This window comes from Hermetia illucens, chromosome 7 (genome assembly GCF_905115235.1).
Source record: "Hermetia illucens chromosome 7, iHerIll2.2.curated.20191125, whole genome shotgun sequence".
NCBI classification, from domain to species: Eukaryota; Metazoa; Arthropoda; class Insecta; order Diptera; family Stratiomyidae; genus Hermetia; species Hermetia illucens.
In genome coordinates, this window is record NC_051855.1 from 10,439,668 (window position 1) to 10,450,728 (window position 11,061).

The 11,061-nt window shown below is 33.5% G+C and overlaps 1 protein-coding gene across 1 annotated transcript; it reads right to left on the reverse strand.

Annotated features, from left to right (window-relative positions):
• Positions 1-1,913: 1,913 nt before the first annotated feature.
• Positions 1,914-10,927, reverse strand: LOC119660873. Its single transcript, XM_038069784.1, has 4 exons — positions 10,792-10,927; positions 9,953-10,215; positions 2,745-2,865; positions 1,914-2,613 (listed from the first exon to the last, which is right to left on the reverse strand). Exons 2-4 carry the CDS (start codon positions 10,077-10,079, stop codon positions 2,430-2,432), a joined length of 432 nt encoding a protein of 143 aa, XP_037925712.1. The 5' UTR covers positions 10,080-10,215; positions 10,792-10,927; the 3' UTR covers positions 1,914-2,429.
• Positions 10,928-11,061: the final 134 nt, after the last annotated feature.

Here is an 11,061-nt window from a genome sequence, read left to right on the forward strand (position 1 = left end):
CAGCAATGGTTTGTCGGAACGCCAGTTTGGTTTCCGACGCGCCCACTCTACGGTGGACGTAGTTGGCATGGTGGTAAACCTGGCAAAAGGTTAACTGATTTCTGGCGGCTGCTGTGTCGTAGTGGCGTTGGATATCAAAAACGCATCCAACTCGGCCAACTGGAATAGAATTAAAGGGGCGTTGGCTGACATAGGTGTCCCCGGATACTTAGCGAATTTGGTGGAAAACTACCTCTCAGAGAGGACTCTCTGGTACGGGACGGATAAGGGCCCCAAAGAGTACACTTTCACAGCCGGGGTACCACAGGGATCGGTACTTGGTCCCTTGTTGTGGAATATCATGTATAATGGGGTGCTTGCTCTTCCCGTCCCAGAGGGGACTACGATTGTCGGCTTTGCTGATGACCTAGCTGTGGTTGACCTTGGCGGACGCGAAAACGGAAGCGGTCTTGATAACGAAACGCAGGAAAAATAACACTGTAAAAGTGGAGGTCGTATCAAAGCCGGCTATCAAATACCTGGGGGTAATAATTGACACCAAATTGAGTTTTAGGGAGCACCTAGAGTATGCATGCCAAAAGGCAGCCAGTGACACCACGGCACTTGCAAAAATGTTGCCAAATATTGGTGGGCCGAAACATTGCCGGAGGTTGGTGCTAGCCGGAGTGGTGCGCTTCATCCTGCTCTACTCGTCGCCTGTGTTGGCAGAGGCGCTTGCAAACTCTCAGAGACGGAAGCAGGTGAACTCGGTTTACCGGTGGATGGCTTTGAGGGTTTGCAGTGCTTTTAGAACCACATCAGATGCGGCAGTATTGGTGGTGGCAGGCATGATCCCGGTTGACATTCTGGCCAAAGAAATGAGTGTCCTGTACAATGCAAGACATATGGAGGGGCATGCACAGCGTAGAAATGCGGCAAGGTCAGAGTCGCTTGATCTCTGGTAACGCAGATGGGACGAGTCTGCGAAAGGTCGGTGGACGCACAGGCTCATTCGCAACATTAGGGTGTGGCTTGAGCGAAAACATGGGGATACCAACTACCACATTATCCAGTTCCTCACAGGCAGTATCTGCACCGCTTTGGGTTGGATGATTCTCCGAACTGTCCCAGATGCGATGGCATACCGGAGGATCCAGAGCATGTGATGTTTCACTGCCCACGATTTGCGATGGAGAGAGGGAGCTTAAACCAGGTGCTGGGCAGGAGCGGGACCCCGGAGAGCTTGGTTACTGAGATGCTGGAGTCCGAGGAGAAGTGGCTTCCGGTTGGCTCCGCAATCATCCAAATGCAGGAGGAGTTGCTGAAGGAACAAAGAAGGAGGAAAGCCGCAAATAGGAGAAGGATGAGTGCCTAAGAGCAAACCTACCCCGCGAAGTAATACCTTAATGGTGGTCCCGCGGGGCTGGGGCTGGAGAGACCGGGGGTGGTTTTTAGTGGGTGTGAATCCCACACGCGCCTGCTGTTGTACCGCCGTTCGGGCGTAACCTTGAAAGATGCAATCACCCGGTCGGTGTTGTCGTCTTTTGTGAGTTTAATGCAGATGACATGATGTTGGAATGCTAAGGCGGACAGTTTTGAAATCCGACAGATTTAGATATTTAGCTGACCATCATAATTAGGGAGGGAAGAGGGGGAATTTTCTTTTTGTTGTATTTTATTAAAACACTTTTAGTTTTATTTTTTTCTTTTTAAATAATTTTTTTTGGATATTTTTTTCACCGAATTTTGGTTTTTTTGTTTTATCTTTTCTAAAAAAATATAAGAAACGTGACTTTTCAAAGTAAAAAAAATATACATAAAAATAAAAAGAATAAAAAATAAAACAGAATATTTGATATCTATTTTAATATTAATTAATTTAAAAATAAAAACGTTTCTTTGCTGTGCTTTTTTTCTCTCTTCCGTTTTGTTACTTTTTTTTTTTTTTGTCTTGTTTTCAATGTAAAAAAAGATTTAAAAATCTAGATGACGATTTTCTACGGTTGGTTGGTGTTATATGGGATAGAAAGCACTAGATAAGGTTTTAATTTTTTATTTTATTTTGTTTTTATTTTCAAGATATCAAAAAAAAAAACAGAGAAAACTTCTAAATGTTTGTTGGTTGTGCGTATTTTTTTTATGTTTCTAAATTTCGTTGGTTTGAATATTTTTTCTGGTTTTATATTTAGTTTTAGAATTTTTTCTTAATTTTTTTTGTTATATCTTTATACATATATATATATATGAGTGTTTCATTTCGTACGTTTTATTTTCTCTCTATTTATTTCCAAAATGAACAACTAAAAAATTATTTACATTTTATTGATTTCTTTTTCTAGATGTTTGGTAGATGTTTGTTGTAGAAAAATTGTTGTTTTTTTTTTTAATTTTATTTATGTCTTAATAGTTTACTTTGTTGATTTTATATAATTTTTTTTTTTGTTGTTTATTTAATTCTTCTTCTCTTCACCTTCTTGTTTGATTTCTGGATATTCCAATTTGGCTCCAGCTTCGCATGTGAATACTGGGCAACAGTATGGGAATGGGGCGGTCTTGTTGGTCTTGTCGGTGTCCAGTTTGCACTTATCATTGGCCAATGGAAGTGGTCCGCAATCTTCAACCAATTCCAAGAGTCTGAAATTAGGGGAAGGCAATAATGTATTAGGATAAAATAGTCACAATAGTACTATTTATCTAAGGACACAATCTTGTGCAGATGTTTTGGAAGACAAAGATACTTTTTATAAATCATATCGTCTACTTACTTTGGTGGTTGATCTTCAGATACAACACAAGTTGAACGTCCACAGAATGGAGTCAATTCCCATGTCTTGCCTGGTTCAACTGTGGCACAACGGGTTGATGCAAAGCACATTCCAGGGAAATCTGCAAGAATTAAAAAAAGGAAGATTTGGGTTAAGAATGTCTTCGTGAACGCCGCTGGTAGAAAGTACAATATATTCATCTGAATTAGTACTCATTCTCATTCTTCTACTATTCATTACATAGGATATGCATATAGATAAGTCTGGCTCCAATAATTGATACTGATATACAAATAACCAAAAAACAAAAACTAAAACAGGAAAAATGACATGTTCCCCTTCAAGGCCTGGTTCATATGAGCTCACTTTATTGTGGTAGTGATGGATTGATATATGATGATGATATCATACATGCCTTAGACTGGAATAAATTCACATTTTATAATTTTGTCCCTAAGAGTTGGATTTCCTTCAAATTTTTTAAGCTGTATATTATCCCCTACATACGATGCCCAATTTCGTATTTATAGGATGAGCTTAAGGGGGGTTTTAGATAAATTTATGAAATATGGTTATTACCATATTATTATTTATTTGTGGATGGATATATCGGAGCTTGATGCACTTTGAGGTCTAGAGTCTATCTAGATAGCCATTGTGATTTTTTTTTAGATTTTTCGGTTGGATAGGTTCTGAAATCGAGACCTCTTTCATTTTTTGGGGCTCTCATTTTGACCCCTCGCTCTCCTGTGTAAATCCAATGTCGGTTTGAAGAAACAATAATCGATCTTTTTCATTTGATGCTCCAAATGGTCGGATTCGGTGGAAAAAAATGTTGCACCCTCCTTGGGCATGTATGGAGAGCCTCCCTTAGGCTCATCAAAAATTGGTACCACTTGCTATATGTAAAGGGACCACAAGTTCCCGCCAAATTTCTTGAAACAAATTCCGCCGATTTTGAATAAATCAGGGTATGAGAGGCAGACAGATATTCAATCGATTTTAATAAGGTTTTGTTTCACTTTAAAACCTTAAAAAATAATAAATATTTAAAAAAAAAAATAATAAATATTAAAAAGAAAAAAATAAATAAAAAAAATAATAAATAAAATATTTGGTTTATATTATTAATATTTGCACTCATTTTTGACCTCAGCCTCATAACTTTAATAACTTTCTTGGATTGGTTTGGAATGAAAAAAAATGGCCTTAAACCGTACGCCCAAATTAGGAGTTATCAACTAATTGCCTGAAGAAGATCATAATTTGTTATTGTTGATGTTTAATAGGATTTGAAGGGACTAGTACACCAAAAAAACCGAGCAGTCGACAAGGACTTATAGCGAGATAGCAAGATAGTTGACAACCATTATATACCCCTATGGGGGGATGCTCCAGAAGAACGAGGATTTATACATAGCCTTAGTCCACCATCTAAATGAGGTTCTTCATCTGAAAACGTTTGTGCCAAAATTTTTGGCAGAAAAAAAATGCAAGGGTCGTGTAGTTGTATGATTTCTAGTGTTACTCCACTTTCTAGATCTCCCAATCCTTACAGAACGTCGAACTTTGCAAGTTTTAACATTTTTGACATTGTTGGACTGTCACTAATTGAATCTTTTAAAAGAACCAAGTGATCATCTCATGTAATATCTGAAATCACTAAAACTGTCTACACCCATAATACACGCACTAACCATAAAGAGAATTGCCCTCTGGTGCATGACCATCATTTTTCGCTGAGGTGCATAGACCGGACGACCTAAGCTATGGTCGAGTGATTCCAGTGGTGTTTAAAACCATGGCTGGGTGAAAATTGAGGTCAGATGAAGTTGGTGTTGGCATTTTATTTTGTAAAATGCAATAATCGTGACTCATGACTTGTTTTAGACGGGAGGGTCGGTGTCTATATGTTACCGGATTTGAGTATCTGTGAAGTAGTACAGGTGCATTGGGTGATTCAAGTTGGTCGGTTGGTTGGTAAATATAAATAAATCTGAATATGTCGTAAATATAATAAATGGCATCACAAAGGTAGATTTTGGATGTATCGTAAAGCCTGGACAGTTTCATGGGACTTTTTGAAATCGAGGGGTTTCCAAGAGGATATGTTGATTTGGAAACATTTCCGGCAATTTACTGATTTAATCTTGATGAATATTAAAATACCTTGAAGCCATCCTATTTCTTCCATTTCGCCATGTATTATTAGTTCTAAGCCTTGAAAGGTTCATTCATTTATAGCGAAAACTATATACTACCTCGCATACTAGATATGATTCGTTGGATTCAGTTGTGCAAGCTTTAGATAATCCGCGAAAAAAAAATAGTTTCAATACCATATGCAATCTATACAACTACCCCAGCATTCTTGCAGAATTTTGAAGAGTAAAGTTGAAAAATGGGGACACAGACTATAGGTTGGGCTTGAATTCATTAGTGAATGCAAGTCTTTAAGGTAAACCGCCCATGGTGTGCCACTAAGTGTTTTTTTTTTTGTATCTTGACCGTGTATTTTTTGCCTGGTATAATATAATAGCATTGCTTGACATTAATTGTTTGCTATTACCATGAATTGTTGTTAATGTAAACTAAACAATTATTTATATTCAAAGAGCAATTATTCTGAGCTGTCGAGAAAATGCAGAACTGGTTTTCTTTGTTTGTTTTCTTTTATTAATAAAGAGGGCGGAAAGGAAAAATAAATTTGTGTTTTTTTTTACCTGTCTAACTACCTACAAAGAATCAATTGTATCTTTTGATTGTTAAACGTAAACTAGGAAGATAATTATACCATATTTTACAATTTAGTTCTACGACTTTGAAAATATGGTGATTTGCCTGGTTATGACAATTTAATCCATTGATTCATAAATATCTGCGAGATCTATAAAAATTTTTAAAACCCACCCGACAAACACCATTTATATATACCATTTTAAAACCATCGACCAAATGGATATTACTAAAACTCAACAAATGCTCAATCATATGATTCTGAACGTAATAAACTAGTCACCTTTCACAAACATTTTACCATCTGTTTTTCTACTTTCACTTTCCAACCCGTCCATACTATATCCGAGAAGATATGAGGGTAAAGGGGGCTTAAATTCATATGATTTACATTTGGCAAACTACAGGGTTCCATGCAACGACCCAATGTGGTTTCATTATAGGCACGCGTTGCCTGTGTATTTCAGATTGCGCAGTCAATATATCTATTGCTATATATTGGCAACGTGACTCTTTGGATTTCACTTTAAGATGACGACAATAAAGTGGGAGAAATACCGTCAAAGATTGCTGGAATGAAACAGAAAAGAATGGCAAAATAACAGCCACACGAATGGTATACCGAAATTGGCCTACTTATTGAAAATGAGAGTGGTCCTACTTGATGTCTTACCCATCGATTAGTCTGTAGTGAGTTTGGGACGAGATTGAATAAGATTTTCCATATTGGTTGATCCCCATTGCCAAGACTTCTGGTTTTATTTGTTAAGAAAAGTCTAGAAGCCAGATGGGATTGGTGGTTGTGGTTTGGTAACTGGTCTAAGTTTTGACGATAGATTTATGCAGAAAATTGAGTCAAGTGTTCGGGTTGGAAAGCTGAACTGATTGGATAATTTTTCAGGTTCATGCTTAGAGTGGCGAAAATCACTTGTAAGTAAAAGTGAGTGATAATTCCTACAAATTTGGCTATTTTTTATGGATGAATTAAATTTGACGTTAAGGTTGAAGGTTCAAATATATTTTGAAGATTTTTTGAGTTTTGGTAAACCAGGGTTTTCCCTTAAAATGGGTAATACTTCATCGGGTGTTATCGGATTCATGGATTTATGGATGAATTAAATTTGACTTTAAGGTTGAAGGTTCAAATATATTTTGAAGATTTTTTGAGTTTTGGTAAACCAGGGTTTTCCCTTAAAATGGGTAATACTTCATCGGGTGTTATCGGATTCATGGAGCAAATAGTGGATGATCTGTTTCTATTTCTTAAGTTTTGATTTAAATAAAAAACTTAAGACACCTCTGGAAGCAATAGACTGCTCATTTTTGAAAACACGCATTCCCATTTTGAGGCCCATAAAGTCAAAAGTATTTGACAATAAGTTGAGAAAGAATTTTCAGGCAAAATTTTATGGTATTTTAAATAGACATACATAGATGAACCGGCAGATATCGACTAGGCTTTCTACTCCCAAAATTAAATTGTTTTTTTTTTAGGAACTGGCTTATAAAAGCAGGGGCAATCTGCCGCCTTGAAACAATAATTAAATAATAATTTTTTTCGCTCTGATTTTTACGTTTCTTTCATAGAATAAATGAAAGAAAAAATATAAAAATTGAATAGAATTGTTACTTTTTGTATTTATTTTTCTATTTTTTTTTACTACCCAATTTTCTATTTCTTCCTTTGTTTTTTTTATTATTTATCATTTATTTTATTGGAAGCCGTGCTTTTCGCTTTCCTTCTTTAGTTTTTTTGCCTTTTTACGGAAAAGGCAAGATCGTTGAGAAAGAAAAATTCTTAAGACCGTAAACCCGGAACTATGGTTAGAAAAAGTTAAAAATTTGAATTTCAAATGCCAAAAAAAATATACTAAATTAACCAAACTAAATTTCAAGTGCATTGAGATGGAAAGCTTTTGAGTTTTAGATACATTTTTTTTCTATTTAGTTTCCATTCTTCCCCGAAAGTTCTTTTGTCGTTTTTTTTTTTGTATCTATTGTTTTTGAGCTCTCTTTTGAGCTCTCTTTTATTATTTGGTTTCCGTTAATTTTTTATTTAGTTCTTGTATCTTTTTTCGTGTTGGTAATTTGTTTGAGACAGGATGTTTGGTTTTTATTGTTGAATCAAGGTAGCGTGTAAGCCATCGTCATGGCTAGATGATTCTTTAGAAGGTTAATATCAGATATTTCCTCAGAGTTTCATATATTTCACAATGGGAATTGGATATTTCCATGAAATAATGGGTTTTTTTTTCATGGAATAATATTTTTTTTATTCGTTAAAGGAAAGTTTTTTTTTTATAATTCTATAGTTTTTTTTGTCACTTTTTCGTGAAACAACAATTTGAACCCTCTCATGAACAGGGTTGTAGAGCATAGAGTATTCCCACTATGTCACACTTTCAATATTAACTGCCTCAATGGAATGTAAGGAAGGTCGTAGGAAAAAAAAATCCATTCACTGAATGAGAATAATGCAGGCCAAACTAAAATATGGTTGTTGTTCTGATGATCCAAGTTGGTCCAAGGTCTCCCTATTTCGATCCCACGAGAAAACTCCTAGCTGGGATGAAATTACCCTCTTCCCCCCCTCCCTCTTTCGGGGCGACAGGACAGTGAATGTGAATTTCATGAATTTTATCCAAGAAAAGCATTTTTTTATGAAACAATAGCCTTTTTTCTTTGAAAAAATAGTTATTTGCCTTTTCTTCTATTTTGAGTCTTCAGGGGCGGTTTTATTTGCAATTTTAATAAAAAAGCTTTTTTATTTCAATTAAGAAGATGCTTCACAATCTATGTTTGATATTAATTGAAATTTTGCGTCATAATGTTTATTTAATTTATGAAATCATTCGTTTTAATAAATAAAATAAACAGTATGACCGGAAATTACAATTAACCATGAAGATAGTTCCTTGGAACATCTTATAAACTCAAATCGAAGTTATCTTTTATTATTTTGTCTGAATAGATTGGCTATCTATTCCAGATGACCATGGAAGGTGTTTTGTATGGTCGATTTTTGTTTATTTCCTTTTAACAAGGAAATATCCAATGAAATGTTTTAGTAATTGAGCTCTCGATTATTAATTTGATACGTTTCCAGAAGATAGTTATAACTATTGTATTATATTTCATGATGGCTCAAAGAAACATCGAATAAGATACAATGGAAATAACAAAAATGAAAAAAGTTCTAAAAACTGCTCTAAGCTAAATTAATCTGCTGAAAGAGATAAAATCGATTTTCCTAACTTTCTATTCAGGGAGGTTGGTTAAATATAGTACTAATCCATGGGAATGGAACCGTCGTTCTTTTAAATTCTATTGTTTTAATTTAATTTTAATTTTTAAAATATTTTATTAATTTATTTTTTAATAATTCTCCAATTTTTTTTTAATAATTTCATTTTAAATAGTTTCCTACAAAAATCGTTATAAATATAATTAGCAGTCTCAAAATGAATTTATAAAAAAAAGCAGAGGTAAATGGAAAACGTATTAGAACACAAAAAGAAAAAAAAAATAAAAGTGAAAAATAGAAAAAAACTAATGAAGAGCATGAATAGGCAACAAAAATAAAATAAAAAAATAATCAAATTTAGAAAAATAATAAAAAATAAAAAGTAAAAAAACTGTAGAAAAATAGCAGAACATAACATAAAGAGAAATAAATAGAATATAACTGCCTCCCTCACATATCTCAGTCAAAAACTGCATTTCAATGCAACCTTTTGGAGTCCAGTAGGGAGAACATTTTGTTTTTTTGCATTTATAAAGTAAGCAAAGAGTAAAAAAAAACAACTTTAAAAATATATTTACAATCCCTAGACTTTACAATACCATATTCTTTTATATTTATAGTTTAGAGTACTATTATTTTGCCCCTAATTTTTCTAATTCAACCTACTAACTTCAAACCGCATTTTGGGTCCTATTTTTTTAGTTTTTTTCAAGGGTACTAATTGTAAAAAAAAAAAAATAAAGGTGAAGGGAAAATTTGTAAACCGTGCAGGCTCTTATTGTCTATTTTATTGGAATAGGATCATTTTTTTCTTTATCAGAAACCGTTGTAATGTTAATATATATTCCTTATGTGGTTTTCTTGAGAATAATCCCTTTTTATTGTATATTTTATTTATCTAATGGTGGTATTTTGGCACAAACGAGGGCACCTGTTGAAATAAATTAATTTTGGGGCGAATTGAATTCTTTTGAAAAAGCAACCCACGTTTAAAAACCGAAATGTCACAATTAAACAAATAAAATAAACCAGTTCAATTATAGTTTCCAATCAATTATCATTAAACCATTAAATAGAAGGAATCTCTATATTATTTCGCAAGAATTTCAAGTTTTCCATTTTTAATTTTAAAATAAAATAAAAATAAATAAAATAAAATATAAAAAAAATAAAATAAAAAAAAAATAAAATAAAAAATAAAATAAAATTCAAAAACAAAACCTCTTACCTCTAAGAACATCAGCTGGAATAAGGCGCTTGTAGATTTTAACGTCTCCCTCCTTTTTCTCCTCATCGGCTGAATAAACGGCAGCAACGAAAAGTGCAACACATGCAACAGCAACGAATGATTTCATTTTCGTTTTGTTTTTTTTTGTTTTAAATTAAAATATCACAAACAAATTTTTTTTCTTGGATTTTCTTTTTGCTAATTAGATCACAGAGAATTTTTCACCACTGTTTTCCGAATTTTCCCGATTTTCTGGAAAGGTGCTGTATATTTATATGATTTTATGTTCCGATTTTGTGTTTATTCGTTTGTTTGTTGATGTTTTTGTTGTTGTCAAAAAACGGGCGAATGCGGGAACGAAGATGATTATAAAAAAAAAACAAAAATAAAACAAAATAGAGAAAAGAAGGATAAAAGAAAATTTAATTAGGAACTTGATAATTAAATTGATTTTTTTTTTTTTTAAATTATTTAATAAAGTATTATCGTTTTGTCTTCCTTTTAAATGAAACAATTTCTCGCGAAAGTTTCTCAATAAAAAGAGTAAATTTTTTAACAAGAATACAATATTGTATTTTGTATATTTTTCGAATTCCTATCCAATTTCCATTGGCTAGAAATTCAAAAATTTCACCGGTAACATTATTTTATTTTCGATTTTCGGGGATTTCCCGGCACTTTTTCCGTAGTTTCTTGTAATCTATTTACTCTCCGGTCCGAGAACTTTCGTTTTGATTTGTCTTTCATTTAAAAAGTTTAACTAATTTTTTATTTTATAAATTCTTTTTATTTAATTTATATTATATTAATAATTCTAAAAAATTTTAAACTTTACACACCGATTTTTGGGAAAAATACTCTTTACGCAACGCACTTGGGAATAAAGTACAAAAATTCAAAAAGAGAGGTGGAAGAGAAGTTGTGTGGTTTGGTGTACTAAACCAGGTGAGAATGTGTACTGAAATGAATTGAAAATACAACTGACACCGGTATTTATATTGGAGATGAAGAACCACATAAGCAGGAAAAAATCATTTTTTTTTTTCTCATTCATGTTATGCTATTGCTTCTGGTCTTCGATATCAGCACGGTCGCATTGTATCTGTATC